Source organism: Papaver somniferum, chromosome 4, assembly GCF_003573695.1.
Source record: "Papaver somniferum cultivar HN1 chromosome 4, ASM357369v1, whole genome shotgun sequence".
Taxonomy (NCBI): Eukaryota; Viridiplantae; Streptophyta; class Magnoliopsida; order Ranunculales; family Papaveraceae; genus Papaver; species Papaver somniferum.
Genome location: NC_039361.1, coordinates 81,151,717 through 81,175,199, shown reverse-complemented (window position 1 = coordinate 81,175,199; position 23,483 = coordinate 81,151,717). Strand labels below are relative to the sequence as shown.

Here is a 23,483-nt window from a genome sequence, read left to right as displayed (position 1 = left end):
GTAAATGAAATAAGGCAACTTATTGTTTCTTTTCCGTAACTTGGTGTGAGTCATGTTAAAAGAGCATCTAATAATGTTGCCCATGTAATAACTAACAAAGCTAGAGCTAATAAATCCTCTTTTAATTTTTTTTTGGTGTAACATCTCTAAGTAATATGTTAAGATTATTAGGAATGATAGAATTGTTAGGAAGAAGATATGTAATGTTGGAGCTTAGTGAATTAGTTCTTCCAAAAAAATAAAAAAACAAAAAAACAAAAAAATATAAAAATAAATAGCTGGGTGTAATTCTTATATTGAAAGAATGTTACATGGCTATCCTCCTATAGGCTAAACACATAATGTTTACAAGATAAATACAATTGTACATTTAACCAAGTGCATCATTAGATCTTAGGAATGGGGTAGTTCTTAACCAGCTGGATTCGTAGTTTTGTGCACCTACTTAAGAAATGGGGTACACAAAATTAGAATGGGGGTGAATGTCGACATGCTTTGCCAAAATGGAAAAAACGTAATCAAACGAGTTGACTCTTTATAGAAACGCAAAGTTAATATCCAACAAACAAACTGATTACCTGAAAAATCAATCATCTCACTTCTCTGCCAACCAATAATAATGTAATGAAAAATATCTCCTCTTTCAACCTTTTTCAGCTCCTTTTTAACTGATCCAAGAAACAAAAAAACATTTTTATACTAAAACAAATTATCATCTCCTCCACTCTCTGTTCTTCAATGTCGAGCATTAGACTAGAGCCAGTAGTAGTAGTTCGTCACCATCATAATCATAACCAATGTCGTAGAGAAAAACCCAAGTGTAATTCAGTTTCACCGAGGTTTTTATCTTGTTTAAATTCTACCAAAAAAATAAATAATAAGCTTATTTTCTCTGGTGGAAGAAGTTTTTCTAGTTTTAAACATTCATCTTCTAGTAGACCTCATCATAAACTTGTTAAAGCTGCTACTACTACTCCAGTTCAGACAGATGTTTCGCTGGAGTCTACTGAAAATGTCTTGATTTCAAAGACATTTCCGTTGAACTGGACTCAAAGGGTTAGTAGTGTTCAAGGTAGTATGTATTCTTGTTTTGAAAATTTGAGAGATGTTAGTTGATGGGTCTTTTTTCTAATTTCAGGTTGAAGGAAAAATATCAGTGAGATTAGATAAGAAAGATGGTGATGAGGATGAGGATGAGGAAAAATGGGTGCTTACAGTGGGATGCAATCTTCCCGGGAAATGGGTTCTACATTGGGGTGTTTCTTATACTCATGATATTGGAAGGTTTGAGCTTCTTTTACCCATTTCCCACTTTGAAATTTGATTGAGTTTCTTATATTTTAGAAAGGATACATTAGGCTTACATATAAACAACTAATTTATGATGAAACAAATGTTGATACTGGCTTTTTGTTTTTATCAATTTTGTTGATAAAAATGTGTTCAAGGTGGTGTTGTTTGTGGCTTGGTTTCTTATGTGTGATTTTGTTTGTAAAACTTCTGCAGTGAATGGGATCAACCGCCACTTGAAATGAGACCTCCTGGGTCTATTCCTATCAAGGTAATGCATATGGATTCCCAGTTTAGAATTCTGCGCTCGCCCAGATATACTAGTTTAATGTTACAATGTATCCTACTCTTCATATGAATTTATATCCCTTTTGTATTTCTAGGATTATGCTATAGAGACACCATTGATGGAATCATCCGCAGCTTTAGAAGGACAATTGGCGCAACAAGAAGTGCAAATTGAATTTGACACGACGAGTTCAATTTCAGCTATAAATTTTGTTTTCAAGGTTAGTAGTTTCAGTTCTTTGGTTCTGAATGCAACGTATTGTGGGTACGATTTTCGTGGGTATTGTGATTTACTAGCTTCACCTTTTCTATTCTGAATTTGATGGTTTAGGATGAGGAAACTGGAGTGTGGTGTCAGCACAGAGGGAGAGACTTTAAGGTTCCCCTTACCGGCAAAGCTCTCAATGATGCCAATTCTATAGGTGCTAAAAAGAGCATTGGCATATTGCCAGGTAGAGTAATTTCCTTTTTCGTGTCATGAAGTCTAGCGGGGAAACCCATATGAAAGTTAAAAGAAATGGTTGCATTTTCGGATGTTCATGTTTTCTATTAAAAAAGTTGAGGTTAACTGATATACTCAAATATCTAATTTAGTTCTCAAAGAGGAAGGATCGAGTCCAAATGTTGAAGAGAAAACTGGCGAAGCTGAGGAACCTGCGCAGAAGAATATGCGCCTCGAGGCATTCTATGAAGAATATTCTATCTTGAAAGAATTTCCTGTTCAAAATGCTATAACAGTTTCTGTCACAAAATCCCCTGACAGAGAGAAGAATCTTGTTAATTTTGAAACGGATTTACCTGGAGATGTTGTTGTTCATTGGGGAGTATGCAGAGACAGTGACAAAAAGTGGGAAATTCCAGAAGCCCCACATCCAGCACAAACCACAACCTTTAAAAATAAGGCATTGCAGACTATACTGCAGGTATGGGGTATGGAAGTGGAAATATCTTTCCTTCAAGTTCGAGTGTGAGTCCATATTATGTGATCATTTCTGTGATAGTATGTTCATTTGATGTGGACTACGTACTTGTGCATGAGTATACCGTTACAAACTTTAGAAGTTTAATTGGCGTATACTTATTTGTCTTCAGTTGCATCGTCTCTTATGCAGTTAAAAGAAGATGGACGTGGAAGTTCGGGTGTATTCCCAGTAGGTGAAGAACTCATGGGGTTACTTTTTGTGCTCAAGTTGAGCAATAATACTTGGTTAAATGATATGGGTAATGACTTCTATGTTCCACTTGCAACCGAGACCAGCATCCAAACTCAAACTCCTGCAGCCGAAACCGGAGGTGAGGGGAGTGTGGATACTGATGAAATCATCAAAGAAATAAGGCATTTGGTAACTGATATTTCCTCGGAAAAGAGATGGCAAACGAAATCCAAGGAAGCACAAGAAGTTATTCTTCAAGAAATTGAGAAGTTGGCTGCTGAGGCATACGGTATCTTCAGAAGCACAACTCCAGCATTTGTAGAAGAAGTTGCTGATGCTGAGGTGTTAGAGAATACCCCGATAAAAATAACCTCTGGAACAGGTTCTGGATTCGAAATAGTGTGTCAGGGATTTAACTGGGAATCTAATAAATCAGGAAGATGGTACAAGGAACTTCTGGATAAAGCCAATGAATTAGCTGCAATTGGTTTTACTGTAATATGGTTGCCACCACCTACTGATTCTGTATCTCCTGAGGGTTACATGCCAAGGGATTTATACAATTTGAACTCCAGGTATCTGTGCAGACACCGCAGAACATGACTAGATTATTTCCAGTCTCGTTGATATTTTTTGTGTCAAAAGGAAATATTATTACATCATTTAGTCTTCATAGTGACAGAAGCAGGGTGTTTTTGTAGTAACTTCTTACCATGGTTTATACACTAGATATGGAAGCATGGAGGAATTAAAGGTTCTTGTGAAGAAGTTCCATGAAGTTGGCATCAAAACTCTTGGTGATGCTGTTTTAAATCATCGTTGTGCTCAGAAGCAGAACCAAAATGGTGTTTGGAATATTTTTGGTGGTAAACTGAACTGGGATGACCGTGCAGTTGTTGCAGATGATCCACATTTTCAGGTACACTAACATCAAATGTGCACTGGCCGTTTTCAGTCAGAATTTAGTAAAGTAATGATTGAACTGATTTATGGCTGCAAAAGTGCTGTCAAATCCATTAAACGAATCAAAGGCTAGCTCATTTTTCCGTCATCTCCAAGTTCTCCAGTAAGTCCGTTCTTAACAAGTACATCCTTGTCTTGGCTAATTAGATTGTACCATATTTTTGTGCTGCAGGGTAGAGGAAATAAGAGCAGTGGCGATAGTTTCCATGCTGCTCCAAACATTGATCATTCACAAGAGTTTGTTAGGAATGACTTGAAGGAGTGGCTCTGCTGGTTGAGGTTTGAGAAATTCCGTTTTTGTTCGCTACAGGATTTACTTTTATTTCCTTGTTCTCTCCTTCGTACTTGTTGGTATACAGAGTCTCAGTTAGTTTATCAGGCCATAAGCTATGTTCTGCCACCTTGTAATTGCAGGAATGAAATTGGGTACGATGGATGGAGACTTGACTTTGTTCGAGGATTCTGGGGTGGTTATGTCAAGGACTACATGGAGGCAAGTGAACCCTACTTTTCAGTTGGCGAGTATTGGGATTCTTTAAGTTACAGTTATGGTGAAATGGATCACAATCAAGATGCACATAGACAGAGGATTATTGATTGGATAAATGCTACTAATGGAACTTCTGGCGCATTTGATGTCACTACAAAAGGAATACTTCATGCTGTAAGACTATCTAATCTGATTTTTAACTCAGCGGGTGCTATTTTCCATGAAATTTTTGGCTGAAAGGCTTCACATAATAACTCTAATAACCTTACTGTTAACTGAATCTTGTCATGCATGAGATAATTTATACTTGTGATCAACAGTAGACTACGAATACATTGCGTGAAGAACTGGTTTTTTTAAGCGTCTCTGTAAAATGGGATTTGCATTGTGGTCTTATATATGATATTCACTCTCCTGAACAGACTCTGGAAAGATGTGAATATTGGAGATTATCCGACTCAAAAGGAAAACCTCCTGGTGTTGTTGGGTGGTGGCCTTCACGTGCGGTTACTTTCATAGAGAATCATGATACAGGCTCTACTCAGGTTGGTATTGCTCAGGCTTTATTGCTGAGATTACCTCTTGCTCAAACTTGATTGCGACTAATTCGGCATTATACCATTTTCTAATCCTCTGGAAAAGTATGCTTCACACTTTTCGCTGTTGCACACTGTAAGTATACCTGCTAACATGTAATGTATTTTGAAGGGTCATTGGAGATTCCCTGAAGGGAAAGAAATGCAAGGTTATGCATACATCCTGACACATCCTGGAACGCCCTCAGTTTTCTACGACCATATATTCTCTCATTACAAGTCTGAAATAGCAGGTCTTATATCAATCAGAAACCGAAACAAGATCAACTGTCGGAGTACTGTAAGTATTTCTTCCTCATCTTCAAAAGTACAGACCATATATATGTTTCCCATCATTGGATATTATGCTCTGAAATATATCATGACCCACATTTCTTCACCGTTGATGTACATTCCAGATTAACATAACCAAGGCAGAAAGAGATGTCTATGCTGCCATTATAGATGAGAAAGTAGCTATGAAGATTGGACCAGGACATTACGAGCCTCCAAATGGATCCGAGTGGAAATCTGCTTTTGAAGGAAGAGACTATAAGGTGTGGGAGAGATCTTGAGAAAACACAGCATGATTTATCTGTACTTTATACGTAATGTATTATATTACACGAGGTGAACATTGTGGCCAAATGGGCATGCCATTGAGTGAGTTAGGAAAGTGGTTGGTTCCAACCGTGTTCTTTTTTTCTTTCTTTTCTCTAGTTAAAATTTATTTTGAAAGAAATAAATGTTTCAAACTGTAAACAAACTAATAATTTAGCTGCCTAAAATTTCTTATTTACTAGATAAGTTTGCAATTAACTTTGGGAAGTAGATTGTCCTGATGCCCCAGGCAGAATTTCAATCAAATGATGCTATATAAGAAATTGAATCAAAGAGTTGGCAAAGGCAATGTGGGTTGGCTATGATTATCCATGTTAGTGTGCGACGCACCTGCACTAGTGACCCATACTTGTAAATTTAAATGCCTTGAAGCTAAATGTGATCTTGACTGAAATCTGGATGTTGTCCATATTCTTGGAACTCCGACGGTTGAAGCTTTCAACCATGAGAACAATAATAACCAACCAAAATGATTAGCTAAAATAACTGCCAACCGTTGTATTCAAATGGTGTTCCTGTTTTTCCTCTCTCTAGTTTTCCTCTCTACTTCTCTTCCTTGTCTATTCTCATATTCTACCTTTCCTATATAAACAGACCCTTGACAAGAAGGTTTCAAGCACCACACTAAGAGAAGAGCTTGAGAAACAATTTCAAGTGGGTCCAATAAGTTGGTTTTGGCAGGGTCTTAATAAGGGTTCATTTCAAACCCAAACTAGACCCTTGGCCATAACAGCCAAGCAATAAATCAAAAACCCAAAAAAAAAAACACGAAAAACTCAACAGAAAAGAAGAAATTTGAATAGCAATGGAGACAATTAGCAAGTTGTCTCTTTTTGTATTTTTCTTCTCTTTTGTTCTAATCGTTCCTGCCTTCCAGGCCCATATCCGTGATTTTGATGACCATTGGCTGCAAAGACAAGATGAAGCCAGGAGGTTCGCCATGGAAGTATATCATCCCAACCCCGAAAATGTCACTGCCCATTTCAATAAGCACGTCAGAATGTAAGCTCAATGAATAAGATTTGATTTGATTTGATTTCTTGCCACTTTTTTAAATCGTATGTGCATATTAATGGTTAATCTGTTTTTGGTGGTGTAGTGCTTTGGAAGGAACCAACAGTACAAGGAGGACGTTGAAAAAGCACACCGGCAGATGTCTTGCAACCAACCCAATTGATCGTTGCTGGAGATGCAGGCCTAACTGGGCTACTGACAGAAAGAGGCTGGCCTCTTGTGTCAAAGGGTTTGGAAGGAACACCGTTGGAGGAAAGTTCGGAAGGATTTACGTGGTGACCAACCCATCTGACAATGACCTGGCTAACCCAAGACCAGGTACATTGAGGCATGCAGCTATCCAGAAGGAACCACTGTGGATCATTTTCGCTCGTAGCATGCTGATTACCTTGCAACAAGAGTTGATGGTTCAAAGTCACAAGACAATTGACGGTCGTGGTGCTAACGTACACATTGCTTATGGTGCCGGTATTACTGTCCAATTCGTAAGGAACGTAATCATCCATAACCTCCATATCCATGACATTGTATCACGTAACGGTGGACTTATCAGGGATTCCGTTGATCATATTGGTTTTAGAACAGCCAGTGATGGAGATGCTGTCTCAATCTATGGTTCTTCAAATGTTTGGGTCGACCATCTATCTATGTCTAACTGCAAAGATGGTTTGGTCGATATCATTGAAGGTTCAACCGGTATTACTGTGTCTAACAACCACATGACTCACCACAATGAGGTACGACTAATACTACCAGTACTGTTAATCACTCTAGTTTCATTCTGCTTCAATCAATATCGAATTGAACATAATAAGAATTGCTATTATTTTTGAACATGCAGGTCATGTTGTTTGGTGCACATGATGATCAACCACTTGACCAAATCATGCAAGTTACCGTTGCATTCAACCATTACGGACAAGGTTTGATTCAAAGAATGCCAAGGTGTAGATGGGGATTCATTCATGTTGTTAACAATGACTACACTCATTGGCTCATGTATGCCATTGGTGGTAGCCAACATCCTACCATTGTCAGCCAAGGTAACCGTTTTATTGCTCCACCTACTCAAGCTGCCAAGGAAGTGACCCACAGATCCGATGCACCCCAGAGTGTATGGAAGGACTGGACATGGGTGTCTCAAGGTGATCTTATGATGAACGGTGCCTTCTTTGTTCAATCAGGAAATCCTAAGAATGTGAAGAAGTACTCAAGGAAAGATATGATCAAAGTTAAGTCTGCAAATTTTGTTACTAGACTCACACGTTTCGCCGGTGCTCTTAAGTGTGAAGTTGGCAAACCTTGTTAAGCTTTATGTGTATCTCTTAATCACTCTTTTACCTTCTACTTAGAGCAACTAACGACAAAGGAGGGATTACAATGAAGAAGATTATTTGTATGGCGAAAGGGAATTTAAATCAGATGAGAATTTGTTGTTGTTGTTTTTTGCTTTGAATGTTTTGTTTTATTTTGTTTTTATTTATTTTTGGAATGTGAGGGAGAGACAGGAAGGGGTTGTCAAATAGATTTTGGTGAGAAGATGAAATGGATTGAGGTTTCAGAGGTGAAAAATAGAGAAAATCATTTTATTGAATTACTACAATTGCTTTATATTAATATATATCTTTCTCCTTTCTATCATTATTGATTATTGAATAAAATTATGGTTTACCTTGTATTCCAATTGCTTTTCCTATTTCCCATCCCTTACAATTTATAAAATCCATCTAATTTTCTGATTTTTCCATATAAAAGTCAACTTTGGCTATGATTAGTACAATTTTTGTTGTCTTCTTCCTAATAAAATCATTAAAAACCATCAATTAGAAGTCCTAGGTTGGAATTCTATTCAAGTTTTATTATAGAACACCTATTCATTTATCCTTTAATTCGTTGATACAAAGACGAGTTAAGCGGAAGACTAATCCAAAAACCAGTATTGTAGAAGTTTCCTTTATCCTTAATTCGTTAATACAGAGACGAGTTAATCGGGCGACTAATCAGTAAACCAGTATTATGGAAGATTCCATTATTTAAAATCCATGGAAAAATTTCAAAACTAATGTATCGAACATGTAAAAAGATTATGTTAATTCCATTAAAATAGTGAACAGGAGAAGCTGAACCCTATTCTAACATGCGAATAGCAGCTTCTTGTTCGTTTTTTGATTAAAAATAATACTTAGTTTGCTAATTAAAAGAAAAAAAGGTTTAACTTATTGAGATGGAGTAGAAATGGTGGTGGAGCCAGTAAAGAAGAATTTTTTGTGCTTAATTGTTGAGGCGGTTTTAGTTTTTGGTATACATAAAAATTTAAGAGGTATTTAAGATTTCTCAAAATTAATCAGTGCGGTACATGGAAAATTGGGGATACGAATTTACGGGGATGGGAAATAGGAAAATTAAGGGCGGGCAATAGGGAAAGTTATCCACAATATTGTAAAATTCTTGAGAATGAATGCCTAGCTACAGAGTCCTTGGACGAAGTCATAGAGGTTCAATGAGAATAAGAAATTTAAATACCGTCAAGCATAATATATGGAGATTAGACATCATATGAGTTCAAGTTCTTCTAATATATCTCAATAACGAATCGATTAGAATTGAGGGGGTTAGCTAGTTTTGCTCCCCAATGCACAACATTTTTTCAGTTTTAGCATCATTAAGATAGTGAACAAGAAAAAAATACTGGTGATTCTTAGGCTTATCTGACCGGCTAAAAGGAATTTAAGTAAGTAAAAGGTGAAAGCCAAGGAACTGCCACGTTGAAAAAGGTCAATCCCTTATCTGCAACTAAAATATTGGTGATACTTAACCTTGTATCGGAAACCTTGACCGGCTAAAAGGAATTATAAGTAAAACAAGATGAAAGCCATGGAACTGCTACGAGATGTGAAAAGGTCAATTATCGTATCTGCAACTTCGTTTAAGTTAGACTAGAAAGTCTAGGAATGTTAATATATACAAGTAGTACCTTGAAGACCTGAAGAACATGAAGACGTATCGATTACAACGAAGACATCATCCTTCCACTTGAGGTATGGTGATACTAACTTGACTTGTTTTCATTCCCGTCGTTACTTTCAAGTTGTTTAAGATTGAAAACAAAACATGCGAGGATATATTTAATACTCTAGTATTATACTTGTCATAGTAGTATAATCAAAGTGTCAAGGAAGTATATTGAATTACGAAGTATAAAGTTTATCTTTTGGACTTCGTAAATGTGACATTGACATAATCTATGTAACTTGTTACTTGATTGTGTATTGGATATATGTGTGATTTCATCCTAGGAAACCATGTTTTATTACATTGGTTTAAGGAAATAGATATACAAACTTGTTTCGTAATCAAAAGAAAATCAATAAGTGATTTGGTCCGGTTTTCTATGAAGATCTATTAGATAACCAATTCAAACCTAAGGAGGGAATTCAGGTAGAAAAAATAATAACCTATGTTGGGATTCATGTTAGAAATGATCCCTACCTATTTCGGGAAGTAACATAGAACCTACCCCTACCCATCTATTTTTATAAGGTAGAATTGATCCCTACCTATCTATTGTTATAAGGTAGAAGAACCCTACCAATATATTCTTATAAGGTAGAACCAATCCCAATCTATATGGGCAACTAAGGTAGAACCAATCCCTACCTATCTATCTTTATAAGGTAGAACCGATTCCCTCAAGCAAAACCGATTTCTAATGTCACGAATACTTTAAGTTTTTTGTGATTTTGGAAATCGGGTTTGCATAATATGTAAGTTCTAGATGTCGACATAATTTTTATCATTGATTGTTCAAAGATATTCCTTGATATTCAAAGTGATCCCAAACCGAAATATTGAGAATCTTTTAATTAAGATTTTCAAATTATATGTTTTTGGGTTTCTAGCAATCAAAACATATCTCTAGAAAAATTATATTAGTCAAGTGTTAAATTAATATTAGATATTTTTAAAGATATTTAAGAAATATAGGTTGGATATTAGTTGGAAATATGAATATCGAAATTAGGTACTTTATTGCATATCTTGAGAATCTTTCGATTTTGGAATTTCCTTGTTATCCACATATCCTTGGTCTATAAATAGTTAAGTTTGTATTTCTTGCAAACTATCCTAAAACCAGGAAAACTACATTCTAGTTGTTTCTGGTGGAGCCGACTATCCGGAGAGGAAAGTACTCTAATTAGGCGAAATCTCTTACGTCCGCTCGTTTAAAGACTTCCGTGGGATCAAGAAGCTATATAAGTACCATTGGTGGGAAATTAGATAATTGCATTGTTATTTTAGTTTTCGATTATTGATTTGATTGACTAATGGTTGCTGGAACTTTTATTGCACCTAGTTTAATTATTCTTGAGAGCCTTCTCTTCTGACATAAGATCAGTCAAACCAGATCAAAGTATCGACGAGATCTTCAGAACTGTTTTTAGATCTGAAGACAATTTGTGATAATCCATTGTTAACAGACTCTGTTTTGTGTGTGACTGGTCATAAGTGGAATCAAGTTTTATGTGCATGTACAATTGAAGGCGATTGAAGATTTGAAGAAGATTTTTCTGATTGGTTTTCGCATCTCGTGATATTTATGCACACATCTTGATCGGCTGGGATCCGACTAAGATATAATTTATCTTTGGTAGAGTTGATCAAATAGTCGTATAGATCGACAAATTTTATTTGGTGGTATTCTTCAGTATCCGAGTTTGATAGTTGTCAATCTTGATCTGATTATTTTGGATCTTGATTAATCTTACCCGACAAAGGAGTTTACTTGTTTAAACAGATCCTTTTTTATAAACTCAAAATATATTTATTCTTAATGATTGATAGAAGAGTTAACAAACAGTTTTTTTCCTTTAATGTTTGGAATAACGATCAAAAGAAGTTGAGTGCTTAAGACTTTACATTGGTCAAGTAACTCAAGATAGTGATTTATGTCTTGGAAGTGCGTTGGCCAGACAGTTGTAGGCACAAGGGGTAGATTACTTGGTCTCAAATATACGAAGTTGGTTTTGTTCTTTGTATAGTGTCTTAATTATGAGAGTATTCAAAACTCGACTAGGTCCCGGGGTTTTTCTGCATTTGCGGTTTCCTCGTTAACAAAACCTTGCTGTGTGATTTACTTTTAATTTTCGTAATTATAATTATTTTATTATAATTAAAAGTATATACACTTGTACATTAATCCAAGACACTTGATTGTGATCTTATAGTATATCGATTTCATACCGTAACTATTATCAAGTGTATACCTTGTTGTCGTATTATCTCGACTCTGTCCATTGACGATCACACTTGGTATCGGACTTATAGGGTGAAACGAAAATATTGTGGTGTACTTGGGTACCCTCGTCATTTCAGTCCACAATTATAATTGTTTTATCATAATTAAAAGTAAATACACTGGTACGTTAATACAAGACCCTTGATAGTGATCCTATAGTATATCGGTTTTATACAATAACTATTATCAAGTTTATACCTTATTTTTATATTATCTCGACTCTGCCTATAGACGATCACACTAGGTACCGGACTTGTAGGTTGATATTGAAAATATTGTGGTATACTTGGGTACCCTCGTCATTTCAATTAGTATCAGAGGGGGAAATACGGAAAGATCTAACAATCTGTGTTTGGCGCGATCCAACCTATAAAATAAGGGTCAAAGTAAAATTAAGCGAAAACGAAAATCAATGAAAGCCTCAGTTAATGTACTACAAGATTCTTGTTTAAAAAAAACTCTCTCATCGAGCTCTATTTGCTCAATTGAAGAGATTTCTGAATATTCTCAAGATGAGATTTCATTAAGTTCTATACTTAAAATTCATGTTTCCATTTCAGTATTCGAAATATTATGCTTTCATATATCTGCATTTCTTAAGGAATGTAAGAGATATGTTGGAAACCTAGGGAGTTCATATGCCTCTCTTCTCGTACGTATATAGCTATGTTTATGAGCTTCGCCTGGCTGAACTCATAAATATATGTATATGTATAATAGTATTCACCACGTAATGTAGTACCTACAAATATAAAATTATCATAACAGTATTGGTGCATGTTGCAATAATCCCAGGTGTTCTAATATGTTATCATGAAAACTCAAGCTCCTAGATGAATTGCTCACTAGTATATAGCCGACTGAGTACTTATTTAGTGTTATGTTCTGCATCTAAACTCTTAATACTGACATGACATCCATGTTCATTCTCAGCTGAGTAACATGGATTCTTTGTACTTCATATTTTCTTAAAATACTTCTTAGAGTTTATGTAAGCTTTATTTATTCATTATTTTCAGCTTTCTTTTGTAATAATTTGCCTTGAAAATATCTTTGTGTTATAAACGTGTAATTATGTAAATGATATCTAGGGTAAATCTCGTTTATTACTGGGATTCCCTTGTGTCTAGTCCTATAAATAGAGGCTCTAATGTTTGTCTATCGTATTGATGAATAAAATTTCTCTCTTCTTCTTCTCTCTACTTTGTGTCGTCTCTTCCCTTTCTCTATTTCACAAGACGTTATCAGGCACGTTGCTCTACTAGCTAATCTTGTGCCGAAGCTTAGAAAAACACAATGGAGCAAATGGAATTTTTTTCAAAGATGCGAACACAGATATACCCTAACTTTTGTTATTAAATTTATTTTATACTTATCGTTAAATCACGTTTATACTTTATACTGTTTTTCATTATAATACGTGATAAATATGTGGTAGACCTCATAAATCACGGCTCCCTAATGGTTTTTTTTCTTCCCTTTTGTCTATTGTATAGACTTTGAATAAAACGACGGACATGAACCTACATCAAACTGATGTGCACGGTAGCAGAGGATAAAAATACATACTTACTCAATCTTATACAGTAAAACTCGTGTGTTCTTCGTTGGCATCTTATACACTATTTATTAGTTATTTGATTAATTTTTTGTTTTTTTTTTCTCTTTTAACTCTATTGGGTGTCTATCATACTAATGGTCAATGATGATATTTCTTTTCTATATGCATCATGGATTATTTTTGACGGATTCTCTATCTTCACTCCAATTCTTTTCGGTGAAACTAAAATCCACTAGATAATCCTAAAAAAAATACGGGTGATCAATCTTTCCAAAAAAATTTGATCTCATTTCTTTTCTTATCCTTTTTCATAGAGAAAGAATAAATAAATAAAAATTCAGTGAAAGATGGTCTACAGTTTCTATTTCGTTCATGAAACTGTAATCACCAAAAATTGGTGTTATCGTAATCTAATTACTTTTGCAGTAACCAGTCACATGCATGGTTGAAAAACCTCCGGCCAGTTAATATTGATATCTTTGTCCATTGGAAAATGATCATGTGATTTGTATTTGGTTTCTATTCTTTACAGAAACCATTGTTTTACCACACAATGGATTTTCCATAGCAAACGACATTTTCTTTCTAGTCGTCGATACGATATTGGTATATCGTTTTACCAATCGGTATAAGATTTCTCTATAAATTTTCTACAGTGAGATGTAAAAATTGGCATTCTAATAACTTTTAGCCAATTATTGTTATTGATTTCTATTACTTCAAAGAAATATTTATCAACCAAAAAGTAGATTTTTCTCTACAAAGAATAACGATAATGATTTCTTTATTTTTAGCTAAAGAATCATTTAAACCAATTGGAATTGGATTTTTTTATAACGTTATTATGGTTTAAACTAATTGCAAATCCAAAGATATTGGGAAATTTTAATTTTTCTTGGTAATAATCTCCAAAGTTCGAATTTGTTCCGCTTGAAGTTGGAATATTCTAAGGACACTAAAAGTCAATAGGTGCGCACCCTGCTTGTTAGCCTATATTATTAGTCCTAGTAGTGACTAAATTGATCTTGAATTTATTTTCTTTTGAAAAATAAAGTGTCCATAATCTAATTTTAAATCATTATCGCATTGGTCATAGAGATCATGGAATCATTTGGAGTTTATTTACATATTTTATATGTTTTTGGTTGTACCAATAAAACCTATGGTTGATGTTAAATTTGTATGTCAAGTAAACTACAATTTTGTTTTTTAGGACATATTTTAATGACTCTAGAAGTCTATCTGCAGTCCGACTGTTGTTGTTAAAATCCAGAAATTGTTATGAGTATATTTCCTCGGTTTAATCGGATAATACTCTACGAAATTTGTTTTCGTATATGAGATGAAAATATTTCCACCATAATCAGGGGGAGACTATACACTACCATCAAAAGTTGGTGTTAATTAACTTGAATATTATGTCAGTTTCTCTCCCATCATGATCAAATTGAAAATGGCTGTTATAGACTAGGCGTGAAATGTCTCACTTACTTCTACATAAGCGTTTGCCTTTTTAAGAGGAAAATCCAGTCACATCTAGTAAAATAAGTAGCATTCTATAAGAGGCTACAGGTAGTGCTCCAATTGACTGTACCAAAATCATATTCTCAAATATAATATCTCCTCACATGAAAACGATAGATTATATTGCCTGCGGGCGCTGATACCAGTACTTGATTATTTTTTTTAGAATATGCATAAATTTGAGAATCGTCTGGGCTCGTAAGTAAGCCAATTATTGTCGAAAATTCACTTATGGTAGCTAGTGTAATATTAAATGATGGTGGTTGTTAACCCCTCTCTGCAGAGGAATATCGACATATGTGATTGGTTGGCATGTAATCCAAATTAGATTGGATTATTCTAATTTCTCGATTGACGCAACAAAAGGATCCTAGTTAGACTCGACACCTTAAAATTGTAAAGAATGAATGATACATGTTGGTGTTAGTCATATTGCGCATTAACAGAAATAAATTGTTTTAAGAGCGACTGGGGTTTATATGTTCATACCCTAGGATTGTTCAATAATACTTTATTCTTCCTATATAATGCATTTGGCGTAGTAATACTTGAAGGATTCATATTGCATTCACACAAAAAATGTGGGCGGAGGACATATTCAATTTTAAATCCATAGAGGATTCAAATTATATTCTAGTAGCCACCTGACTCGATGATGTCAGGTTTAACAATCCTTTTTGTGTTTTTTGAAATTTGATACGAACCAAAAATCCGTATTAATTAGTTGATGTTATCAACTTTACAGATCTCTTGAGGAGTCATTGAAAACACATAAATACATGATTTAGTAGCATAATATTTGTTCTTTTCTTTTCTTAAATCTGCAGCTTAATATTATGTTTGATTAAAACTTGTCTACCTGATATAGACTAGAGTTATGATGCTTGTTTTCTATTATACTCATATATTTGAGTAAGCATTCACAAATCGTCAAAAGTTGTACTCTTTTTCCTTCGTTTCAGGCTTTGTCCCATGTGGTTTTCCTGACAAGGTTTTAACGAGGCAATATGTTGTTGACATTCAATTTTTTTTGAAAATGTTGATATTTGTGCTCTTTTTCCTTCGTCCAAATTTTTTCCCATTGGGTTTTATTGTCAAGGTTTTAGTGAGGCAATTTAATTCAACATGATGGTCTTCCAAGGGGGAGTTGTATAAATTTTGGTTGTATAGTGGATGCCCATATTTTATTAAACCAAATCAACTTAATCATCTCCTAAGAATTTAGATTTCTTTCTAACAAATATGATTTTTGTTCACGTATGATAAGGTGTTCGTATCTTGGCACTTTGTTGAAGAAACTACATCAACTATTTCTGTAAATTATCTTCAAGAAATCAGCAATCCAAGGCACAAGTACTTAATGTATTTGAAAGAAGCATGAAGATTCGAGAACACTACTATTAAAAGACTAAGACAAAATAAGACTTCATCAACTGGAAAATTTGTCACGAAAGCATTACTATCTCTAGCATTCAAGAAATTCTTTCACCGAAATTGGCAAAGTGTCGACTCGAAGATTTGCAAGCCAAGATTTAACTGAAGTACTTATCAGGGGGAGCATCATAGTAAAAGGTATATTACTGGACTATTACGTTGCACTATTTTTCCTTCGTCAAGATTTTGTCCCACTGGGTTTTCCTTGTCTAGTTTTTAATGAGGCAACATACGCATGTCCATCTCCGTTCTAGGTTTACTCACAATTGTACTCTTTTCCTTTCGATCAGGTTTTTTCCCTTTGGGGTTTCCTGACAAGATTTTAACGAGGAAATTAGCGTACAAAAAATGTCATCAAAGGGAATGTTATAAACGTGTGATTATGTAAAGGATATATAGGGTAAATCTCGTTTATTACTGGGATTTCCTTGTGTCTATCCCTATAAATAGAGGCTCTAATGTTTGTCTATAGTATTGATGAATAGAATTTCTCCCTTCTTCTTCTCTCTACTTTGTGTCGTCTTCTTCCCTTTCTCTATTTCACAAGACTTTGCAAATTTTTGTATTATGAAGTTTTTTGATTAATAAAATTAATGATTTAAAAAAAAAAGTTATGCGTAAATATACCTGATCAAAAGCATCATAGTTGCACCAGCAGGACCAGGTAACCACCATACTACTTGCAAGAGTAGCAAATTTAATAATTTTGTGTTAATGCACAAAATTTGTTTAATTTATTCAGTTTTGTGTCAATGCACAAAATATGATTATTTGACCTAATTTTGTTTCAACATACAAAATTTAATTATTTTTCCTTAAAATTGGTGCAAGCACGATATCTCAATTCCCATTGGTCGAGACTAGATCTAGGCAAGCTAGGAATTAATTGACCTTGTGGTCGGTGGGTACAAAACCCAAATCAAGGTATTGGAGAAAAATCGAAATTACGGTAAACCGTGACGGACTAGGTAAGTCACGAAAGGAGATCGACTGCGCCACTTGGTCGGCCACATGCTCCCACAACCGACCAATCAGGTCTCATGGTGGTTACCTGTCGCTCCTCTTCCTAATCGACCAATCATATCGCTCATAGCCTACCTGCTCTGCTCCCAGTAGCCGGCCAAAATAGTCTAGTCAGCCAAAATACGCTAGTCGAGTTTCATGATTTTATTAAAGATTAGATCTTGACCGCCGAATACAGTCGTAAAACGATCATGACCATCCAACTTGGATGGTCGGTTTAACTAACTCAACTTCTCCCATGCTCGACCGACCAAGCTCCATGGTGACCACCTGTCGCCCTTCTATTTTTCATCCAATCAGGTCGCTCATAGCCTACCTGCTCCGCTCCCAGTAGCCGGCCAAAGAAGGCTGGTCGAGCTAGCTAAAAACCTTATTAGGTTACATAAGACCGTCCAAGTCAACCGCGGATTGATCTCAACCGCTCGACTTGACTTGCAAATTTAACCGGTCTATTTTTAATGTTGATCGACTAGTCGTGTACCATGACTGCTACATGTCACCCCTCTTCTCAACGGACCAATAAAATTGTTCATATCTCACTTGTCCAACTCCATTGACCGATCAAATAGGGCAGGTAAAGATCCCTTAAAAGGTATATAAACGGCACATACGACTGTCCATGTGAGTCGCATTTGCCAAATGTTTTAAAACATTAAAAAGGTAATTATAAAAGGATCTGCAATAGATCCTAACCATCCATTTATGAATGGTACTTTATATGTACCGGATTCATTTAATAACCTAATGACATAAGTTATTCAATCAAGAGCAGCACGTACTAGTCTTTGAGTGTTTCTCCTGGAAAGTCATACGAGACTTGACCTACCATTACCTAACTGAAGCATAGCTCACATGTGATTGGTCGAAACCTACATGTCTTACATGCACGATCAATATCACATACGTGTTTGATTAGATGACCACATCTTCTTCTCCACCTCTCATAACTATTCTTCATGTTCCATGATGTCAAAGAAAGGTGTTGGAATAGTTATATTCAACACAACACAACTTGTTGACCTAGTCATACAGGTCAAGCTAGTTGAGTAAGTAAACTTCTTTTATATTTTTATTCGAGACATCAGCAATGTCACAAATGGGGGATGTTCATCATGATATTGTCTAGAGGCCTACATCATATGGTATGGTAGGTCTTTTAGAGATTAGATCGGTTGAACCCACCAAGCGTTGGTATGTCAAGTTTGGTTGTCATATTTTAGTGGATCAAAAATCATGTTAAGAGTCACTTGATTATGTACTAGAGTCAACTTCGTATAGGTTAGCTTGAAAGTATTAGGATATGAGACATTACAAGTATTGCGAAGACTTGAATATGTGAAGAAGCAAGGAGCTACAACGACAACAATCATCCTTCCACTTGAGGTTAGTGATATTTAACTTGAATTGTTTCATTCCTTAACGTATCTTTCAAGTCGTGCATATTGAAAACATAACTGCGAAGCATATTTGAACTCTAGATATACATAGTATTAAGGAATACAATACGAGGTTTATTGCTTAACCATTAAACTTTGTAGATAAGACATCACCATAATCATTTGAATGCTATTGTGATTATGTATGGGTATGAGGTGAGGATTTCATCCTAGGGAACAATGTTTTACATGTGTTCTAAGGAAGTAAGTTCATAAACTTGTTTGTGAACCGAAAAGGAAATTGTCAGGTGTTATTGGTTTTGTTATTCATTGATTATCTTATGAACAATCAATATGTGTGATTGAGTACAACCGCTCACTACTTGTTTGTGTTCTTGGTAGAACTATTCACAAAGGCCTGACTTATGTATTGGTATGACTTTTATTAGTGAAACTGATCTTAATTAATCACCTGAGATGGTATAATCGGGTTTGTGATTTTATGTCTGACCAAAACTGGGAAAAGGGGAACCGATCCTAGTAAGAGGTGCAGTACATCACAAAGAGGAACCGATCCTTGTATGAGGTGCAGCTGGTCTATGGTAGAAAGGGGAACCGATCCTATGGACATGTGCAACATGTTTTTAGGAAAAGGGAACCGATCCTATGGACATGTGCAACACATTCAAGTTATATACCATATATATCTGTGGAACCGATCCTAGTACCTAGTCAACCGAATTTTGGAAAGCTAGTGTGACTATGCACAGTACTCACATGGAGGTAGGACCGAAACTTGTTTTGGTAGAACCGTTAGACCCATGATTGTGATTGAATGTTATTTGATCAATCGCATAGTTATTGAAAGTCATATGAACCAATTCTAAACTTGTTTGGAAGTGTGTCAAATCGGTTTCAAGGTTGTAAGTATGAAAGAGAACTTACAAAGTTAGAATGTCGACATACTTTGAACACGTGTTGTGAATATTTATTATTTAATTGTTCAAAGTTATTCCTTAATAGATAAGGGAAGAGAATCCCAGGATCGAAACATAAATAAGTTAAGAATATTTTAGTTAAGGTTATTAATTTCATTTTGTAGGGAAATAAGAATTAGTAATGTGCATTTATTAACTAGAGAGTTTCTGAGAGATTTCGATCATTATTTTTGGACAGAGTATTTCCAGGAATTATGGAAACCGAATTTATGTTTTAATGAATATCTTGAGGATATTTTCGATTTTGGAAATTCCTTTGTGTCCAAACTTCCTAGTCTATAAATACTTGAAGTTTGCATTTCTAGCAAACTAATCCTTCGTAACAACAAACTACCTCTTGTTGTGCTGCTACTGGTGAAGATGCCTATTCGGAGAGGAGAGTAACCTAATTAGGCGAAGTATCTTACGGCCGCTCGGTTTAAAGTCTTCTTTGGGATTGAGAATCTCTAGTCAGTACCGTTGGTGTGAAACTAGATAATTGCAGTCTATCTTTTGTTTTTATTGATTTGATTGACTAACGTTGGTTGAACTTTGATTGCACATAGTTTTTTTATGCTTGAGAATCTTCTCTTCTGATATAAGATTCACTCAAACTAGTTCAGAGTTTCGACTGGGATCTTTAGACTGTTGTTAGTTCTAAAGACGATCTTGTGATAATCCATTGTTAACAGACTTCCTTTTGTGTGTGATTGATCACAAGAGATTCAAGTGATTGTATGCAGGTGTTTATTAAATATACAAGAAGATTTGAAGATGAGGAAGATATTGAAGATTTATGATTTGTGAGTTCATAATCTTTGGTGTGCACAATACTTGTTTCGATAAAAAGAGGATCCAATTAATAATCGGTTTTATCCTTGTGATAGAATTGGATTGATTAATTGAGTAGATCGGCATCAACACAATTCTTTGGATTAAGAGTATTGATCGCAAAATCTTAACGTTACTTTAGTAATTGAACATAAGATAGATCTAAGGACCTGACGAAGGAGTTTATGTTAAGATAAACAGAAGAGCCTTTGTCCGACTCATATCACTTGGTTGAAGAGAGTTGATACCAAACAGATTTGTTGTTCCTTTACTGTTTGGAATACGAACCAAAGGAATTGATCCAAGTACGTGACTTATTTATAAGTTGGAGGCATGGGAATACAAACGGAACTAGGTGAACTATAGGTTTAGTTTCTTGGTCTCAACTATACGAAGTTGGTGTGATTTTGTGTGGCGTCTTAATCCTGAGAGTATTCAATTCTGGACTAGGTCCCGAGGTTTTTCTGCATTTGCGGTTTCCTCGTTAACAAAATCTTGTTGTGTCATTTACTTTTATTTTCCGCATTATAATTGTTTTATTATAATTAAAGTAAATCAGACAAACGTTAATTCCTATTTACTTGATAAGTGAATCATATTGTGTTTGGTCAAGTCTGAATCTTTTTATCAAGTAAACATACTTCGTGGTCGTATTGTCTCGATCTCGTATCCATCATAAGAAGTGTGAACCGATTAGTTGTATTGTCTCGACTCAGTCCATAGACAATCACTTTCGGAAAAAGGACTTATAGGTAGGTAAAGTTTAGCTTGTGGTATATTTGGGTACCCTCGTCTTTACAAGGTCTGTAAACAAGCCTATGACTATGTCTAACTGCAAGTGCACAACGTCTATTGTAGACAGAGAAAATATAGGTCGATCCCATAGAGACTAGGGCGACATTGATTTGAGTCTAAAGTATTCCTATACTGATTCAATGAGAAGTAACAAAAAGGGGTTTTGTTGTGTCGATACGACAAGATGTTGGTGAATATTATAACATCAAAATAAAGATGCAATAACAAAGATGTTAACACTGAGAATGGAGGTAATAGGATTTTCAAATCCACCACTAACTCAATCTATATATTCAACTAATTATATTATTCTTGTCCTTGTAACAGATAAGGGTGAAGATTCAAGTCTTCCACTTACCTAAGGTGTTTCACCAATGGATAGTTCAATCGCAACTAAAGTATCAATCCAGAGCAGTAACTGTCTAATTAAGCACAACTAGTCAAAGGATTAACAACAGTCTCTAAGGCATGAGCTGCAGCACAATCAACACAGTGTTATCCTAACTACAATGGATGCCTGACATACACTGTGGGAGAAAAGTATTGAAGCGCTAATATTAAATCTATACTAGAATAGTTTAAGCATTCAAGAGCAACACAAATAACATGAATACCATAAGTGAAAGCTAGGGCTTCATCTAAACCCTAGCAAATAGAATTAGAACATGATGAAGATGATTAAACAATCGTTTTAAACTAAGCAATTGATCCAGCTAAATTTGGATAATCTGTTACAGAGAGGAGAGCCTCTATTTATACACAAAATTCTCCCAATTCATCTTTAATTCGATAGTTCATGAAGACCCACTCATCGAAACGTGTTTCCCTTCTTCAATTCATCTTTGCAACTTCATTAATTTGATGTTTCCTCCACTGTAGAAGATAAACCCTAACCCGAGCTTTCTCAATCTTATCTTCTAGGGTTAATGTTCTTGATAAGAAAAGAGATAAGATTGAGAGAGGTAGCGATTGAGGCTCAATTGGTGTTTATGATGGAAGTGGTTGTGTGCAGAGATGGGGAGGAGATGGAGTTAATGGAGGAGATGAAGGTGATGTCGGTTCTGCAGGTGGAGTAATGAGAAATAAAGATTATGTTCGATAGGGAAAAAAGATAGGAGACTAGGGTGTTAGGAATTTGTATATAAACTTGATGTACTCGGTGGGAATGATGTTAGATGATAAGCAGCTGTATCAAATCTGACGGTTCAGGTCTACAAACGGGTTTGGATCTTGGGTTCTCTACCATGATCATTGGTCGGTTCATCTTGCAAGCGGCTTGCATGTGAGTTGCAAGCGGATTGCCGAAGGTGCGCAAGCGGATTTCCAATGCTCTTTGCGTGATGTTCCTTCCCGCTTCACTGCCTTCTAGCATGGTTCTTGCTTTCTGCTTCTGACCACTAAATTCCCTGCTCTTTTGGCTTCTCAATTCATCCAAGCTTTATTTACTACCTAAAAACACAAAATTAATAAGTATAAGTATTTATTCTTCAAAACAATGAAAATACAGAATTTGGGATCAATAGAATTTTAAAGCACAAAAGATAAGATAATTGCCAATAAAACGATACAGAATTATGCACTATTTGGCACTCATCAAATACCCCCAAACCTGAATTTTACTTGTCTTCAAGTGAAACAGAAATTAAGAAATCCTAATTATACCACTATCGCTGGTCTCTCGATTGCATTTAGCGAATGTAATAAGCCTTTAAACCCCTAGGTGCCCCTAATGGAGGAGTTTTAGTCTCGTGAGGGTTTAACATAGGTGTACCCACAAAATCTTCTCCAACTTCAGAGTGTTTCAGAGTCCCAAGCATCCAAGGAGCTATGAGGACATAGAGTTTCTGCATGCTAGTAATAAGAAGTTAGAGATACCAAAAGAACACACTCTCATCCTTAAGAGTTGAGCGAGAATTAACTACGACATATTGAAAGAATTCGGGTTCGAGAGTGATCGCAAGCCTCGACTTCTGCCTCACTAATAGGGTTTTATGATAATTGCGCTCAAAAAGACCGCTTTTTTAGTCTCTCATGTGTGCGGGCAGGATTAAATAGTGAAATCCCGCACACGTTGAATGGTGGGAAGGAGACCTTCCGAGATAATTTATGGAGACTCCACAAAAAGTGTAGGAAATAAAAACCTTTTTTGGGCGATCTCTAAGAGAGGAAATCAACCATTAGTAAGGATGAGAGTACTCACTTACCTTCACATCCGATGGAAATCAGCACCACTCTCACAGCATCCATAGAAACGTCTTCGTCTTCAGTCTT

The 23,483-nt window shown here is 35.5% G+C and overlaps 2 protein-coding genes across 2 annotated transcripts; both read left to right on the top strand.

Moving 5' to 3' along the window:
* The first annotated feature begins 592 nt into the window (after positions 1-592).
* LOC113276014 (alpha-amylase 3, chloroplastic-like) lies at positions 593-5,563 on the top strand. The gene is made up of 13 exons (XM_026525607.1): positions 593-1,056; positions 1,139-1,284; positions 1,507-1,561; positions 1,674-1,799; positions 1,910-2,030; positions 2,173-2,501; positions 2,691-3,307; positions 3,462-3,651; positions 3,868-3,974; positions 4,110-4,359; positions 4,608-4,730; positions 4,894-5,061; positions 5,180-5,563. Exons 1-13 carry the CDS (start codon positions 739-741, stop codon positions 5,333-5,335), a joined length of 2,706 nt encoding a protein of 901 aa, XP_026381392.1. The 5' UTR covers positions 593-738; the 3' UTR covers positions 5,336-5,563.
* A 436-nt stretch (positions 5,564-5,999) lies between these two features.
* On the top strand, positions 6,000-8,036 carry LOC113276013 (probable pectate lyase P59). The gene is made up of 3 exons (XM_026525605.1): positions 6,000-6,383; positions 6,481-7,132; positions 7,237-8,036. The coding sequence occupies exons 1-3, from the start codon at positions 6,187-6,189 to the stop codon at positions 7,702-7,704; spliced, it is 1,317 nt and encodes a 438-aa protein (XP_026381390.1). The 5' UTR covers positions 6,000-6,186; the 3' UTR covers positions 7,705-8,036.
* The last annotated feature ends 15,447 nt before the right edge of the window (positions 8,037-23,483 follow it).